Source organism: Heterodontus francisci, chromosome 19, assembly GCF_036365525.1.
Source record: "Heterodontus francisci isolate sHetFra1 chromosome 19, sHetFra1.hap1, whole genome shotgun sequence".
NCBI lineage: Eukaryota > Metazoa > Chordata > Chondrichthyes > Heterodontiformes > Heterodontidae > Heterodontus > Heterodontus francisci.
The window spans coordinates 1,458,870-1,477,822 of record NC_090389.1 but is presented as its reverse complement, the minus strand read 5'-3'; the positions used below and the strand labels follow the sequence as shown (position 1 = coordinate 1,477,822).

The 18,953-nt window shown below is 45.9% G+C and overlaps 1 protein-coding gene across 2 annotated transcripts in view; it reads right to left on the bottom strand.

Annotated features, from left to right (window-relative positions):
- Window positions 1-18,953, bottom strand: part of si:dkey-197j19.5 (EF-hand calcium-binding domain-containing protein 12) — a 127,168-nt gene that overhangs the window by 57,766 nt on the left and 50,449 nt on the right. For both annotated transcript variants that reach the window (XM_068052287.1, XM_068052288.1), the window contains exons 5-6: window positions 16,221-16,434; window positions 4,448-4,562 (exon numbers count right to left, since the gene is read on the bottom strand). In XM_068052287.1, the coding sequence (XP_067908388.1) occupies window positions 4,448-4,562; window positions 16,221-16,434 (329 nt within the window). The remainder of the gene's footprint in view (window positions 1-4,447; window positions 4,563-16,220; window positions 16,435-18,953) is intronic.

Here is an 18,953-nt window from a genome sequence, read left to right as displayed (position 1 = left end):
CTCTGTCCATTCCACTCATAACTTTGTAAACCTCTATCATGTCGCCCCCTCCACCTCCATCGTTCCAGTGAAAACAATCCGAGTTTATCCAACCTCTCCTCATAGCTAATGCCCTCCAGACCAGGCAACATCCTGGTAAACCTCTTCTGTACCCTCTCCAAAGCCTCCACATCCTTCGGGTAGTGTGGCCTAACTAAGGTTCTGTACAGTCATTCTCAACTCACCTTTAGAATTCAGCATTTCTGTTCATGTTTGGACAAAGGCTGTAATGAGGACTGGAGATGGGTTGTTCTGGCTGAATACAAATTGCGCATCAGTGAGCAGGTTATTGCTGAGTAAGTGCTGCTTGATAGCACTGTCGAAGACACTTCCATCACTTTGTTGATGGTTGATTGTAGACTGATGGAGTGATAATTGGTAATTAGATTTGTCCTGCTTTTTTGTGGACAGGACATACCTGGAAATTTTGCACATTGTCGGTTAGATGCCAGTGTTGTGGCTGTACTGGAACAGGTTGGCTAGGGGCATGACTAGTTCTGGAGCACACATCGATTGCACTACAACTGGAATGATTTCAGTACCCATAGCATGCTGGTAGTGCCACACAACATGGTGAAGGGTGTCCTCATCTTGAAAACAGGATTCTGTCTCCACAAAGACTGCATGGTGGTCACTCCTACCAATACAGTCATGGACAGATGCACCTGTGACAAGTATATTGATGAGGACGATGTCAAGTAGGATCTTCCCTCAACCTGCCACAGGCTTTGCCCAGCAGATATATTCTTCAGGAGTCAGCCAGCTCAGGCAGTACTGGTGCTACTGAGCTAATCCTGTTGATGGACACAGAACTCCCCCTCCCAAAGTATCTTCTGTGTCCTTGCTGCTCTCACTACTTTTTCCAGGTAGCGTTCAATGTGCAGGAGTACTGATTCATCAACTGAGGGAGGACGGTAGGTGGTAATCAGCAAGAAGTTTCCCTGCCTGTTTGACACTGCACCCATGAAGTCCCATGACACCAGGCCAATGTTGCGGGCTCTCACAGCCACTTCTACTCATCTGTCTACCACTGAGCCACCGCTACCTCTGGTAGGTCTGTAAACATAGAAACACAGAAAATAGGAGGAGTAGGCCATTCGGCCCTTCGATCTGCTCTGCCATTCATTATGATCATGGCTGATCATCCAACTGAGCAGCCTGTTCCCACTTTCGCCCCATATCCTTTGATCCCTTTAGACCCAAGAGCTATAACTAACTCCTTCTTGAAAACATACAATGTTTTGGCCTCAACTGCTTTCTGTGGTAGCGAATTCCACAGGCTCACCACTCTCTGGGTGACAAAATTTCTCCTCATCTCAGTCTTGAAAGGTTTACCCAATATCCTTCGACTATGACCCCTGGTTCTGGACTCCCCACCATTGGGAATATCCTTCCTGCATCTACCCTGTCAAGCCCTGTTAGAATTTCAGAGGTTTTTATGAGATCCCCCCTCACTCTTCTGAACTCCAGCAAATATAATCCTAACCGACTCAATCTCTCCGCATATGTCAGTCCCACCATCCCAGGAATCAGTCTGGTAAACCTTCGCTGCACTCCCTCAATAGCAAGAACATCCTTCCTCAGATAAGGAGACCAAAACTGCACACAATATTCCAGGTGTGGCCTCACCAAGGCCCTGTATAATTGCAGCAAGACATCCCTGCTCCCGGACTCAAATCATCTCGCTATGAAGGCCAACATTCCATTTGCCTTTTTTACTGCCTGTTGCACCTGCAAGCTTACCTTGAGTGACTGGTGTATGAGAACACCCAGGTCTCGCTGCATATTCCCCTCTCTCAGTTTATAGCCATTCAAATAATAAAAATGCCTTCCCGTTTTTGCTACCAAAGTGGGTAACATCACATTTATCCACATTATACTGCATCTGCCATGCATTAACCCACTCACTCAACTTGTCCAAATCACCCTGAAGCCTCTCTGCATCCTCCTCACAACTCACCCTCCCACCCAGTTTTGTGTCATCAGCAAATTTGGAGATATTACATATAGTTCCCTCATCTAAATCATTAATATATATTGTGAATAGTTGGGGTCCTAGCACCGATCCCTGCGGTACCCCACTAGTCACTGCCTGCCGTTCGGAAAAAGACCCATTTATCCATATTCTTTGTTTCCTTTCCGCCAAACAATTTTCTGTCCATCGCAATACACTACCCCCAATCCCATGCGCTTTAATTTTACACGCTAATCTTTTATGTGGGACTTTGTCGAAAGCCTTCTGAAGTCCAAATAAACCACATCCACTGGCTCCGACTAGTTACATCCTCGAAGAATTCTAGTAGATTTGTCAAGCATAATTTCCCTTTCATAAATCCATGCTGACTCTGCCTGATTCTACCACTGTTCTTCAAGTGCTCTGCTATAAAATCTTTGATAATGGACTCTAGAATTTTCCCCACTACTGACGTCAGGCTGACTGGTCGATAATTCCCTGCTTTGTCTCTCCCTCTCTTTTTAAGTAGTGGGGTTACATTAGCTACCCTCCAATCTGTAGGAACTCTTCCAGAGTCTATAGAATCTTGGAAGATGACCACCAATGCATCCACTATTTCTAGGGCCACTTCCTTAAGTACTCTGGGATGCACACCATCAGGCCCTGGGGATTTATCAGCCTTCAATCCCATCAATTTCCCCAACAGAGTTTCTCTACTAATATTGATTTATTTCAGTTCCTCTCTCACACTAAGCCCTGTGTTCCCCAACATTTCTGGTATGATATTTGTGTCCTCCTTTGTGAAGACAGAACCAAAGTATTCATTTAGTTGGTCAGTCATTTCTTTATTCCCCATAATAAATTCTCCTGTTTCTGACTGTAAGGGACCTATATTTGTCTTCACCAGTCTTTTCTCTTCACATATCTATAGAAACTTTTACAGTCAGTTTTTATGTTCCCCGCAAGCTTGCTATCGTTCTCTATTTTCCCCTTCTTAATCAATCCCTTGGTCCTCCTTTGCTGAATTCTAAACTGCTCCCAATCCTCAGGTCTGTACTGCCGGTGGGACAGGACATACCCACAGATAGTGATGGAGGAGTCTGGGAGGTTTGCTGAAAGGTATGGTTGTATGATTCTGTGTGTATGAACACATCAGGCTGTTGCTTGACTAATCCGTGGGACAGCTCTCCCAATTTTCGCACACATCCCCAGATGTTAGTGAGGAGGACTTTACAAGGTCAACTGCGTGTGCCTTTGTTGAATTGGATGCCTTGGTCAAAGCGGAGTGATCTGCCTAGTTTTGTTCTTATTTGTAGCTGTTTGGTACAACTGCGTGGCTTGCGCGGCCATTACAGAGGGCAGATAAGGATCAACCACATTGCTGTGTGCTTGGAGTCGCTTGTCGGCCAGTTTGGGTAGGGATGGCAGATTTCCTTTCCTAAAGAAAATTAATGCACCAGATGGGTTTTTACAAAAATCCTAGTTTCGCAGTGACCAGTACTGATACTATTTATTCTAGATTTATTAATTGAATTTAAATTCCGCCAGCTGTCATGGTGGGATCTGAACTCATGCCTCCGGTCATTACTCCAGGCCTCCGGCTTACTATCCCAATAACATTACCACAATACCGTACCCTTTTGTGGAGGAGAGCTCTAACATCTACCACCCCTTGTGAATAAAAGTGCTTCCTAATTTCACTCCTGAGGGGTTTGGCTCTAAATTTTAAGACTATGCCACCTCATGCTAGATTCCCCAACCATGGAAATAGTTTCTCTCTACCTACCCTGTCAGTATCCCTAAATATCTTGAAAACTTCAGTCAAATCACCTCTTAATTTTCTTAAACACCAGGGAACACAATCTTGTTTGTATAATCCCTCCTCGAAATTTAACCCTTGGTATCCAAGTATCATTCTGGTAAATCTACACTGCCCTCCCTCCAAGGTAAATACTCATGTGTGCTGCCCAGAACTGCTCACAGCTCTCCAGGGCTTTGTGTAGCTCAAGCATGACTTCTACTCCCTTGCTTTATTTCAGATTTATTTAATTAACTGAACTCACACCTCCAGATAATTAGTCCAGGCCTCTGAATTACTAGTCCAGTAATATAACCACTATGGTAATGGGCCAAATAGTTTTTGTCTGTGCTGCTGCTATATTCTTGGACATTTTCATGAGATAATGTCCACCACATGCCCAACTATCCTCAGTGTCTCTTGCACCATTCCTGGCTACTAGTTAAACAATTGAGTTATCTTGTACACCTCTAGCAACAGCTTTTGTAAATGGCTGGGAGATTGTGCTTCCACCTAAATTTTTCCCCTTCCCAAAGGAAACTCCTTGTGTACCATCACATCAACCTTCCAAGATCAGCACCTCAACAGGTGCAACCCAAGTCTGCACAAGTTTCTTGAAGTGACCCATAGAAGTACGGCCTGGCTTCGCTCTTTACCTGGTGGAAAGCCACTGCTCCACATCATCATCAGATAACACGCTAGTCCCGGGGTGCCTTAATTTCAAACTTAGCTCTGGTTCTATTGTCAACTTGTCTCCAGGGTGAAGTAAGGCTGTAAAGGAAAGACAAATCTACAAATTAATTACAACTATTCAATCTTTGCCTGAAAGTGGTCATTTCCACTGGACCACTTCTTATATCATAAAATATCCTAAGGCGCTTCACAAGAGTGTCTATCAAACAAAATCGATACCGAGCAACATAAGGGCATATGAGGGCTGATGACAAAAGTTTGGTCAAACAGGTAGATTTTAAGAAGCATCTTAAAAGGAGATGAGCGAGCTAGAGAGGGAATTCCAGAGTTTAGGGCCTAGTCATCTAAAGGCATGGCTGCCACTGATGGAGCCATTAAAATCGGGGTTGCACAAGAGGCCACATCTGCAGGAATGCAGATACCTCGGAGGATTGGGGCTGCAAGAGGCTACAGAGGGGTGAGGTCAGTGAGGGGTTTCAAAACAAGGAGGAGAATTTTAAAATAGAGGCATTGCTCAAACAGGAGCCAAGATAGGTCAGCGAGCACAGGGTGGGTGGGTGAATGGGACTTGGTGCGAGTTAAGATATGGGTGGCAGGGTTTAGATAAGTCTAGGTTTAAGAAGGGTGGAAGATGGAAGCCAGTCTGAAGCGCATTGGAATAGTCAAGAGGTAACAAAGGCTTGGATGAGGGCTTTTGTAGCAGATCAGCCGAGGCAGAGGTGAAGTTGAGCAATGTTACAAAGATGGAAATAGGCAGTCTCAGTAATGTAAGATTATTAGATTACTAAAAGGTTACTAAGCAGAATGATTATTGTTAAAATCTAGCTATTATAAACTAACAACTGAGATATTATCATGAACTAGCATTTAGCTTCATTTGAACCTTCTTTGTACTACGAAGTGGGAAAACTTAGGAAATAGAGCACAATATAAACAATATGTCAAGGTAGAGAGATTCTGGGAGATTACATCAAGTTTAAGATGCTTACTTGCAGTAAAAGGGTGAGACCTTGAGAGCAGACAGTAAAAAGAGCTTCTGTGAGAACAAAATGTAGATTTGTCTAATGAGATATGAACCCCAGAATGTAAAAGCATTGAGATAAAGTAGTTAACACTTATGTAAATCCAAAAGGTTAGCAACCATCGGAAAATGCTCCTTGGTTGGTTAAGAAAGGCATCCTTTAAAACATGACTAATCTCTGATTGGGAGAAGGGAGGGTTAATTGGAAAGCTGCCAGGATAGAAGTCTTTTTTTATTCATTCGGGGGATGTGGGTGTTGCTGGCTAGGCCAGCACTTATGGCCCATCCCGAATTGCCCTTGAGAAGATGGTGGTGAGCTGCCTTCTTGAACCGCTGCAGTCCTTGGGGTGTAGGTACCCCAACAGTGCTCCACATTCTTTCTCCTGTCTGTCCTTTGCGCTCTTAGTCCCCCATTATCACTGCTCTATAGTTTTTCACCTCTCTGTAATTTCTTTGCAAATCTGCTCCTCTATATCTTTTCCACTGGTGAGTGGTCTATAAAATATATGCCATAGTGTACCTCAATTGTTCCTCAACTCCAATCAAATAGATTCTGCCCTGGACCCCTCCAGGATATCCTCTCTCTCCAGCACTGTAATATTCTCCTTAATCTATGCTGCCACCCACCTCTTTTCTTTTCTTCCCTATCTTATCTGAATACGTCGTATCCAGGAATATTTACTACTATGATGTCACCGTGACATCATATCCCCATGTGCTCTTACGGCTCACCAACCTTTTTTATTTAAATCACCTATTGCATTCCCTCTTTGTCTGACCCCATCTAACAGTTTACTATTTCTTACGCCAGTACTATCGGTCTCTCCCAATCTTTTGTGCACCTTGTTTCTCCTTTCTGACGGCATCCAGCTGTACCTCATCACTTTTCTCAAACCCTCCACTGTCTGTGGAATGTCGGGCTGCTGGTCCGACATCCAGTAACGGATCAGTAGAAACATCCTGCAACCAAATATTGGGAAGACCAAATGCACCAAACACTGTTTCCTAACCACCAACTTCATCCCTGGTAACTGACTGAAGCTGGAAAGCTGCTGAAGCTGAACCAGACCGTTGGCAACCTTGGTGACATATTTGACTCTGAGCTGAGCTGCCGACTGCATATCCACACTATTACTGTAAGATTTAATAATAGTGGTGGTTTATGCTCCCTTCTAAGGTGGAAACAGACTTGGCAGCACAAAGCTTATTGTAAATTGACTTTATTGAGATAAAGATAGGGACAAATTTATTAAGTTTTCAGATAAACTATTAGTCACAAACTCAAGCAGTGAATAACAGTCTAACAAAGATTATACTACCTGTAATCGAAACTGGACAGTCGAGCAAACGACTAGTTTCTTTGCAGCTTTGGGGTCCTCAAGCTTTGTCGGTCTATCTCTATCATCTCATGTTGGTCGAAGATTCTCAGCCACATAGTGTCAAAGACAAGGCTGAAGCATTTGCATCCAACTTCAGCCAGAAGTGCCAAGTGGATGATCCATCTCTGCCTTCTCCTGAGGTCCCCAGCATCACAAATGCTGGTCTTCAGCCAATCTGATTCACTCCATGTGATATCATGAAACAGCTGAAGGCACTGGATGCCGCAAAGCTATGGGCCTTGACAACATTCCAGTAATAGTACTGAAGACTTGTGCTTCAGAATTAGCTGCACCCCTAGCCAAGTTGCTCCACGACAGCTACTTGCATCTATCTGGCAATGTAGAACATTGCCCAGGTATGCCCTGTCCACAAAAAGCAGGACAAATCCAACCCGGCCAATTACCAACCCATCAGTCTACTCTATCATCAGCAAAGTGATGGAAGGGGTCGTCAACAGTGCAATCAAGTGGCACTTACTCAGCAGTAACCTGCTCACTGACGCTCAATTCGGGTTCTGCCAGGGCCACTCAGCTCCTGCCTCAAAACAGCCTTGGTCCAAACATGGACAAAAGAGCTGAACTGCAGATGTGAGGTGAGAGTGACATCAAGGCAGCATTTGACTGAAGATGGCATCAAGAAGCCCTCGCAAAACTAGAGTCACTGGGAATCAGGGGGAAAATTCTCCACTGGTTGGAGTCATACCCAGCACAAAGGAAGATGGTTGTGGTTGTTGGAGATCAATCATCTTAGTCACAGAACATCACTGTAGGAGTTCCTCAGGATAGTGTCCTAGGCCCAACCATCTTCAGCTGCTTCATCAATGACCTTCCTTCAATCATAAGGTCAGAATGGGGATGTTTGCTGATGATTGTTCAATGTTCAGCACCATTCGCAACTCTTCAGATTTTGAAGCAGCCCATGTCCAGATGCAGCAAGACCTGGACAATGTCCAAGCTTGGGCTGATAAGTGGCAAGTAACATTCGCACCACACAAGTGCCAGGCAATGATCATCTCAAACATGAGAGAATCTAACCATCACCCCTTGATGTTCAATGGCATTACCATCACTGAATCCCCCCACTATTGACATCCTGGAATTAGCATTGACGAGAAACTGAACTGGACCAGCCACATAAATACTCTGGCTGCAAAAGCAGGTCAGAAGCTGGGAATTCTGCGGCGAGTAACATCTACAAGGCACAAGTCAGGAGTGTGATGGAATACTCTCCACTTGCCTGGATGAGTACAGCTCCAACAACACTCAAGAAGCTCGACACCATCCAGGACAAAGCAGCCTGCTTGAGTGGCATTCCATCCACCACCTTCAACATTCACTCCCTTCACCACCCACACACAGTGGCAGCAGTGTGTACCATCTACAAGATGCACTGCAGCAACATACCAAGGCTCCTTCGACAGCACCTTCCAAAACCACAACTTCTACCACCTAGAAGGACAAGGACAGCAGATGCATGGGAACACCACCACCTGCAAGTTCTCCTTCAAGCCACAAACCATCCTGACTTGGAACTATATCGCCGTTCCTTCACTATTGCTGGGTCAAAATCCTGGAACTCCCTTCCGAACAGCACTGTGGGCGTACCGGCACCCCAAGGACTGCAGTGGTTCAAGAAGGCAGCTCACCAGCATCTTCTCAAAGGCAATTCTGGATTGGCAATAAATGCTGGCCAAGCCAGCAACGCTCACATCCCATGAACAAACAGAAGAAGCCACTGGAAGCAAGAGTGAGGCCATTGGGAGACACAGCAGGGGAGGGAGATACCTTGTGTACATGGAATGTACCATACCCTTGCTTTAAAGCTCCTTTCCCCTCTGCATCAAATTCCCACTCTCAACAAATTTCCATAGCTGCTCCACTTAGCAGATACTCTGTACACACTAGTTACACATTAGTCAGGGAACCGCCACATTAATCAACACCTAGACAGGTATCTACTTATAGCTGTTTGGCTTCTAACTGCGACTGACTTGCAGTTTACAAGTCAAGTTTTAAAGTCAGAAAACCAGTTATATTTCAGTTTGATCATTTATCCATAGTACTTACCAGTGAATTCTCACTCCAACCAAGGGCTGCTTCAGTGAGTTGAAAAGCAATCTGGTCTAGGTAGATTGGAATCAAGAATTGGCAGGCAAAACAGCAACTGGAGGCCTTTAAAAAGATATGGTTCAGGTAGAGACAGACACATTCACATGAGGGGAAAAAGTAGGCCATTCAAAATTAGACTCCCGAAATGACTGACTGTATGAAAAAATCATACCTTTATTGCAAGGGGAATGGAGTATAAAAGTAGGGAGGTCTTGATACAACTGTACAGAGACCCACACCTAGAGTAGCGTACAGTTTTGGTTTCCTTATTTAAGCATAGATATACTTGCGTTGGAAGCAGTTCAGAGAAGGTCACTAGTTTGATTCCTGGGATAAAGGGGTTGTCTTATAAGGAGAGATTAAGCAGGTTGGGCCTATACTTATTGGAGTTTAAAGAAATGACAGGTGATCTTACTGAAACATATAAGATTCTGAGGGGGCTTGCCAGGGTCGGTACTGAGAGGTAGTTTCCCCTCCTGGGGGAATCTAGAAATAGGAGGCACAGTTTCAAAATAAGGGGTCTCCCATTGAAGACAGAAATGAGGGCCGTTAATCTTTGGAATTCTCTACCCCAGAGAGCAGTGGAGGCTGTTTTTTAAATTCTTTCAGGGGATGCGAGCATCGCTGGCAAGGTTGTAATCTCTAGATTACTCCGGGTGTCATGTGCTAGTGAGTATAGGAACAGGAGGATACAGCAGATGAATGTGTGGCAGCAGGGAGGGCTTTAGCTTCCTGGATTACTGGGTCTGTTTCTGGCGAAGATGGAACCTGGACAAGTTGGACGGGTTACACCTGCACCGGAATGGGACCAACATCCTTGCAGGGAGGTTTGCTATTGCTGTTGTGGGGCGGGGGCGGTGGGAGGAATGGGATACAGAATGGAGGTACAGTAGGGGATCATGTACAGCCTAATATAGAACAGAAACTAAGTCAGTCTGGAAGGCAGAGCAAATATAGACCTGTTAAGGCATAAGTGAATAATGCAAGGCTGGATTGCATCTATTTTAATGCAAGGAGTCTAACAAGTAAGGCAGATGAATTGAAGGTGTTGATTAATACATGGAAATATGATATTATTGCCATCACAGAAATGTGGCTGAGGGAAGGGCAGGTCTGGCAGCTCAATATTCCAGGGTATAGAATCTTCAGGCATGACAGGGGAGGATGTAAAAGAGGAGGTAGCATTGCACTATTGATCAAGGAGTCAATTACTGCAGTAAGGAGAGATAATATCTTAGAAGGTTCCTCAAATGTGGCCAAATGGGGAGAACTTAAAAACAAGAAGGGGGCAATCACTTTGCTGGGTGTGTACTACAGGCCTTCAAACAGTCAGGCAGAGATAGAGGAGCAGATATGTAGGCAAATCTCAGAAGATGCAAATCTTAGTGCAAAAGGCTCAAAGGGGGCGGAATTCTTAAAGCGCATCCAGAAGAGCTTTTTGAGCCAGCACGTAGGAGGGGCGGTATTGGACCTAGTCTTAGGGAATGAAGCCGGACAAGTGGGGCAGCATTTCGGGGATAGTGACCATCACTCTTAAGATTTAAGGTAGTTATAGAAAAGGACAAAGATGGACCAGAAATAAAGGTACTAAATTGGGGGAAGGCCGATTTCAATATGATAAAACAGGATCTGGCCAAAGTGGACTGGGAGCAGCTACTTGTAGGAAAGTCTACATCAGACCAGTGCGAGTCATTCAAAAAGGAAATAGTGAGAGTTCAGGGCTAACATGTTTCCGTAAAGGTGAAGGCTCGGACCAATAAGTCCAAGGAACCCTGGATGTCTAGGGATATAGAGGATTGGATAAGGGAAAAAAAGGAGGCTAATGGCAGATTCAGAGGGCTGAAAACAGCCTAGGCACCAGAGGAAGATAGAAAATGTAGGGGGGGTACTTAAGAAAGTAATTAGAAGAGCAAAGAAGGGGCATGAAAAAAAACACTGGTGGGCAAGATAAAGGAAAATCCCAAGGCTTTTTTTTTTTAATTCATTCATGGGATGTGGGCGTCGCTGGCCAGGCCAGCATTTATTGCCCATCCCTAATTGCCCTCGAAAAGGTGGTGGTGAGCTGCCTTCTTGAACCGCTGCAGTCCATGTGGGGTAGGTACACCCACAGTGCTGTTAGGAAGGGAGTTCCAGGATTTTGACCCAGCGACAGTGAAGGGACAGCGATATAGTTCCAAGTCAGGATGGTGTGTGACTTGGATGGGAAGTGGCAGATGGTGATGTTCCCATGCATGTGCTGCTGTTGTCCTTCGAGGTGGTAGAGGTCACGGGTTTGAAAGGTGCTGTCTAAGGAGCCTTGGTGCATTGCTGCAGTGCATCTTGTAGATGGTACACACTGCTGCCACTGTGCGTCGGTGGTGGAGGGAGTGAATGCTTGTGGATGGTGTGCCAATCAAGCGGGCTGCTTTGTCCTGGATGGTGTCGAACTTCTTAATTGTTGTTGGAGCTGCACCCATCCAGGCAAGTGGAGAGTATTCCATCACACTCCTGACCTGTGCCTTGTAGATGGTGGACAGGCTTTGGGGAGTTAAGAGGTGAGTTACTCGCCGCAGAATTCCTAGCCTCTGATCTGCTCTTGTAGCCACGGTATTTATATGGCTACTCCAGTGCAGTTTCTGGTCAATGGTAGCTCCTAGGATGTTGATAGTGAGGGATTCAGCAATGGTAATGCCATTGAATGTCAAGGGGAGATGGTCATTGCCTGGCACTTGTGTGGCGCAAATGTTACTTGCCACTTATCAGCCCAAGCCGGGATATTGTCCAGGTCTTGCTGCATTTCTACACGGACTGCCTCAGTATTTGAGGAGTCGCGAATGGTGCTGAACATTGTGCAATCATCAGCGAACACCCCACTTCTGACCTTATGATTGAAGGAAGGTCATTGATGAAGCAGCTGAAGATGGTTGGGCCCAGGACACTACCCTGAGAAACTCCTGCAGTGATGTCCTACAGCTCAGATAATTGACCTCCAACAACCACAGCTATCTTCCTTTGCGCTAGGTATGACTCAAACCAGCAGAGGGTTTTCCCCCTGATTCCCATTGACTCCAGTTTTGCTAGGGCTCCTTGATGCCATACTCGGTCAAATTTTGCCTTGATGTCAAGGGCAGTCACTCTCAGCTCGCCTCGAGTTCAGCCCTTTTGTCCATGTTTGAACCAAGGCTGTAATGAGGTCAGGTGCTGAGTGGCCCTGTCAGAACCCAAACTGGGTATCACTGAGCAGGTTATTGCTAAGCAAGTGCTGCTTGATGGCACTGTTGATGACACCTTCCATCACTTTACTGATGATTGAGTGTAGACTGATGGGGCAGTAATTGGCCGGGTTGGACTTATCCTGCTTTTTGTGTACAGGACAATTTTCCACATTGCCGGGTAAATGCCAGTGTTGTAGCTATACTGGAACAGCTTGGCTAGGGGCACTGCAAGTTCTGGAGCACAGGTCTCCAGTACCATTGCCGGAATATTGTCAGGACCCATAGCCTTTGCAGTATCCAGTGCCTTCAAACGTTTCTTGATATCACGCGGAGTGAATCGAATTGGCTGAAGACTGGCATTTGTGATGCTGGGGACTTCAGAAGCGGGCCGAGATATAAGTATACCAAGGGCAAGAGGATAATCAGGGAAAGAATAGGGCCCATTAAGGACCAAAATGGCAATGTGTGTGTGGAGCCGGAGGACATAGGTGAGGTATTAAATTATTATTTTTTATCTGTGTTCACTATGGATAATGTAGGGGTAGAGATCAGGGAGGGGAATTGTGATATACTTGAACAAATTAGCATTAAGAGGGAGGAGGTATTAGCGGTTTGTTTGGGCTTAAAAGTGGATAAATTCCCAGGCCCAGATGAGATGTATCCCAGGCTGTTATGTGAGGCAAGGGAGGAGATTGCAGGGACTCTCACACGAATCTTCAAATCCTCTCTGGCCAGAGGACTCGAGGACAGCAAAGGTGGTACCATTATTCAAGAAGGGTTGTAGGGATAAACCAGGTAATTACAGGCCAGTGAGTCAAACATCAGTGGTAGGGAAACTACTGGAAAAAATTCTGAGGGACAGGATAATTCTCCACTAAGAGAGGCAGGGATTAATCAAGGATAGTCAGCATGGCTTTGTCAGGGGAAGATCATGTCTAACAAATTTAATTGAATTTTTCGAGCAGGTGACTAGGCGTGTAGATGAGAGATAACATCAAGTTATAGTCATCGTCATAGACTTATACAGCACAGAAAAAGGCCCTTTGGCCCCACGCATCCGTGCCAGCCATCAAGCCGATCTATTCTAATCCCATTTTCCAGCACTTGGCCCGTAGCCTTATATGCTGTGGCCTTTCAAGTGCTCGTCTAAATACTTCTTAAATGTCATTTATTTTATTTTTATTTAGAGATACAGCACTGAAACAGGCCCTTCGGCCTACCGAATCTGTGCCAACCAAAAACCACCCATTTATACTAACCCTGCAGTAATCCCATATTCCCTACCACCTACCTATACTAGGGGCAATTTACAATGGCCAATTTGCCTATCAACCTGCAAGTCTTTGGCTGTGGGAGGAAACCGGAGCACCCGGCGAAAACCCACGCGGTCACAAGGAGAACTTGCAAAGGCAGTACCCAGAATCGAACCCGGGTCCCTGGAGCTGTGAGGCTGCGGTGCTAACCACTGTGCTGCTGTGAGGGTTTCTGCCTCTACCACCCCTTATGGCAGTGTGTTCCAGATTCCAGCCACCCTTTGGGTGAAAATTCTTTTCCTTCAATCCCCTCTAAACCTCCTGCCCTTTACCTTAAAGCTATGCCCCCTGGTTATTGACCCCTCCGATAAGGGAAAATGTTTCTTCCTATCTATCCTATCAATGCCCCTCATAATTTTGTATACCTCAATCAAGGTCTCCCCTTATCCTTCTCTGCTCTGAAGAAAACAACCATAGCCTATCCAGTCACTCTTCATAGCTGAAATGCTCCAGCCCAGGCAACATTTTGGTGAATCTCCTCTGCAACCTCTCCAGTGCAATCACATCCTTTCTATAGTGTGGCGACCAGAACTGTACACAGTACTCCAGCTGTGGCCTAACTAGTGTTTTATACAGCTCCATCATAACCTCCCTGCTCTTGTATTCTATGCCTCGGCTAATAAAGACAAGTATCCCATATGTCTTCCTAACCACCTTATCGACCTGTGCTGCTGCCTTCAGTGATCTATGGACAAGTACACCAAGGTCCCTCTGACCCTCTGTACTTTCTAGGGTCCTACCATCCATTGTATATTCGCTTGCCTTGTTAGTTTTCCCAAAATGCATCACCTCACACTTCTCAGGATTAAATTCCATTTGCCATTGGTCTGCCCTTCTTACCAGCCCACCTGTATCGTCCTCGAATCTAGGGCTATCCTCCTCACTATTTACGGCACCACCAATTTTCGTGTCATCTGCAAACTTACTGACCATACCTTTAAAATTCACATCTAAATAATTAATGTACAGTACAAACAGCGAGGGTACCAGTATCGATCCCTGTGGTACACCACTGATCACAGGCCTCCAATCCCAAAAACAACCCTCGACGATTAACTTCTGTCTCCTGCCACAAAGCCAATTTTGGATCCAATTTGCCAAATTTCCCTGGATACCATGGGCTCTTACCTTCTTGTCCAGTCTCCCATGTGGGACCTTATCAAAAGCCTTACTGAAGTCCATGTAAACTACACCAACCCTAATTGTCCATGAGAAGGTGGTGGTGAGCTGCCTTCTTAAACCGCTGCAGTCTATGTGCTGTAGGTACACCACAGTGCAGTTAGGAAGGGAGTTCCAGGATTTTGACCCAGTGACAGTGAAGGAACAGCAATACTGATCCAAGTTAAGATGGTGTGTGACTTGGAGGGAACTTGCAAATGGTGGTGCTCCCATGCATCTGCTGCCCTTGTCTTTGTCAAGAAACAGGGGATACAGTCTCAGAATAAGGGGTAGGCCATTTAGTACTGAGATGAGGAAGAATTTCTTCACTTAGAGGGTGGTGAATCTGTGGAATTCTCTACCCCAGAGGGTTGTGGAGGCTCAGTCATTATGTTCAAGACATAGATTTCTAGATCTTAAAGATATCAAGGGATATGGGGATAGTGCAGGAAAACGACATCGAGGTAGATCAACTATGCTCTAGTTGAATGGCGGAGTAGGCTCGAGCGGCTGAATGGCCTACTGCTGCTCCCATTTCCTTTGTTCCTATGTTCCTTCTAGGTGGTAGAGGTCACAGATTTGGAAGATGCTATTGAATGCCTTGGTGCATTGCTGCAGCGTCTCTTGTACACACTGCTGCCATTGTGCATCGGCGGTCAAGGGAATGTTGAAGGTGGAGGATGGGAGTGCCGATCAAGCGGGCTGCTTTGTCCTGGACGGTGTCGAGCTTCTTCAGTGTTGTTGGAGCTGCACCCATCCAGGGAAGTGGAGAGTATTCCATCACACTGACTTGTGCCTTGTCGATGATGAACAGGCTTTGGATATCAGGAGGTGAGTTACTCACTGTAAAATGCCCAGCCTCTGACCTGATCTTGTAGCCACAGTATTTATATGGCTGGTCCAGTTAAGTTTATGGTTAATGATAACCTCCAGGATGTTGACGGTGGGATATTCAGGGATGGTAATGCAATCGAATGTTAAGAGGAAATGGTTAGATTCTCTCCTGCTGGAGATGGTCATTGCCTGGCACTCGCGTGGCACAAATGTTACTTGCCACTTATCAGCTCAAGCCTGAATGTTGTCTAGATCTTGCTGCATGTGGACAAGGACTGCTTCAATATCTGTGGAGTCATGATATATTCAAGGCTGAGCTAGATAGATTGTGATCTATAAGGGAGTAAAGGGTTATTGGGGGGGTGAAGGCGGGGGCGGGGGGCGGTCAGGCAGGAAAATGGAGTTAATGCCACAATCAGATCAGTTATGATTTTATTGAATGGTGGAGCAGGCTTGAGGGGCCAATTGGTGTACCCCTGCTCCTATTTCCTATGTTGTTGTTCTATGATTCTATGGAATATTTATACAAGTGTTCTGTACATTAATGCTTTTCTACATCCACAAAAAATAATGAACCCACGACCAAGAATTGGTTCCCAACTCAGTTCCTTAGCTGAAAATAGTGTGACTAAATTGCGATCTACCAGAACAGATCCCATTTAATGTTGAGATTGTGGCGTTTGCTAGCTTTCTGAAGCAGGCTGCAATAAGTTAGATTTGAACCTTACCTTTCTCGAGCATCCTTTCAGTGAAAGAGATGCCATAGTATTGGCACATTTTCAGAATTTTCTTATATTCTGTGAGGCACCGTTTACGATACGTGTTGGCTGCCTCTCCCATCTCTCCTCCCATTGTAGTTGGCAGAGAATGGCAGGCCATAGAACGCTTCTCTCCTCCCACAAGCAGACAGTTTTCCAACAAATCCTTGTGATGCAATTTGGTCTACAGGGTACAGAGATCAGAGCCAATGAATGGTGAACACTGAATCATACCTTTCAGAATAGCTAATGTTTCAGTGGGCAAATCGACTGCAACACAGCCAGTAGGAAAGTCTCAGGGGAGAGTGCTCTTGTTGACAGAGTCAACAATAGGGGTACTACAGTTGCCGTCAGTGTCTCCAAGTCCAAGGGAATAGTCCAGTTCTCTCTCCTGACTCCTATGGAAAGTGCTTGTGTATGGAAGTTGACTATGAAAAAAAGATTGGACTAGTTGACTTCAGATACAGACGAATACCTTGCTCTCAGGATATAGGCTTACCAATGAAGAGCCACTTGGCAAAGTCACAGGAAAAGATAAAGCACAGTGATACTGAAGATGTGCTTCCAAAGAGGGAGCAAATACATACAAGTCAGAAAAACAAACATGACCAAATCATTTTGGGTCTTCTCTCCTCAACAGGAGGCACAGAATGCTGCAGGATGGACAGAGGCAATTCCAGGATGGTATGTGGACTTCTTGGTACCAGGGTTAAAGATGTTACTGAATGGCTGCAGTGCACTCTGAGGGAGGAGGGTTAACAGCCAGACTTCATGGTCCATATCAGCACCAACAAGATAGGGATGAGATCCCGCAGGCAGATTTTGGGGAGCTAGGAAGGGGACTATCGAGCAGGGCCTCAGAGGTAGTAATCTCCGGATTACTCCTGGTGCCTTGCGCTTTTTAAAAATTCATTCATGGGATGTGGACATCACTGGCTAGGCCAGAATTTATTGCCCACCCTAATTGCCCTCGAGAAGGTGGCCTTCTTGAACCGCTGCAGTCCATGTGAGGTAGGTACACCCTCAGTGCTGTTAGGAAGGGAGTTCCAGAATTTTGACCCAGTGACAGTGAAGGAACGGCGATATAGTTCCAAGACAGGATGGTGTGTGACTTGGACGGGAACTTGCAGGTGGTGATGTTCCCATGCGTCTGCTGCTCTTGTCCTTCGAGGTGGTAGAGGTCGTGGGTTTGGAGAGTATTCCATCACACTCCTGACCTGTGCCTTGTAGATGGTGGACAGGCTTTGGGCAGTCAGGAGGTGAGTTACTCGCCACAGGATTCCTAGCCTCTCACCTGCTCTTGTAGTCACAGTATTTATATGGCGATTCCAGTTCAGTTTCTGGTCAATGGTAGCCCCTAGGATGCTGATAGTGGGGGATTCAGCGAAGGTCATGCTATTGAATGTCAAGGGGAGATGGTTAGATTCTCTCTTGTTGGAGTTGCTCATTGCCTGGCACTTAAGTGGCAAGTAACATGTCCGCCACACATCAGCCCACGCTTGGATATTATCCAGGTGTTGCTGCATTTCTACACGGACTGCTTCAGTATTTGAGGAGTCGCGAATGGTGCTGAACATTGTACAATCATCAGCGAACATCCCCACTTCTGACCTAATGATTGAAGGAAGGTCATTGATGAAGCAGCTGAAGATGGTTGGGCCTAGGACACTACCCTGAGGAACTCCTGCAGTGATGTCCTGGAGCTCAGATGATTGACCTCCAACAACCATAGCCATCTTCCTTTTCGCTAGGTATGACTCCAACCAGCAGAGAGTACAGCTACTGAGTACAGAAATGGGAGGATAAAACAGATGAATATATGGCTGGAAAGATGGTACAGGAGGGAGTGCTTTAGATTCCTGGGACATTGGGATCGATTCTGAGGAAGATCGGACCTATACAGGTCGGGTGGGTTGCACGCCAACAAAATCGCAACCAATGTCCTTGTGTAGCAGTTTACTAGTGCTATTGGGGAGAGTTTAACCTAACTTGGCAGGGGATGGGAACTAGGATGTAGCACAAGAAAGGAGAAACAAAGGATTAGGAGAGACAGAGTCATACTCAGGGAATCATACATCACAGACAATATCCCAGACACCATCACCACCATCCCTGGGTATGTCCTGTCCCACTAGCAGGACAGACCCACCAGAGATGGCAGTACAGGGGTATACAGTCAGGAGGGAGTTGCATCAGACCAAACATAGGCACAGAACCTCCTGCTGATGACCACCTACCACCCTCCCTCAGTTGATGAATCAGTATTTCTTCATGTTGAACACCACTTGGTGGAAGCACTGAGGGTAGCAAGGGCACAGAACGTACTTTGGGTGAGGGACTTCAATGTGGTGGTGGTGGTGAGGAAACAAACAAGAGGGAAAAATCTACTTAACCTCGTCCTCACCAGTCTACCTACCGCAGATGCATTTGTACATGACAGTACTGGTAAGAGTGACCACCGCACAGTCCCGTCTTCACAATGATATCCTTCGTTGTGTTGTATGGCACTACCATCACACTAAATGGGATAGATTTCCTAGTCCTATGTATGTCGCTAGTAACTGCATGGACCACGATGACTGGATTCTCTCCCTCCCACTGTAAGTTCCTCTCCAGCCCTGAGCAGGTGACCCAAACCCTAGCACCAGGCAGGCAACAGAGCCTTCCGGACTCTCGCTCTCAGCTGCAGAGTACAGTGTCTGA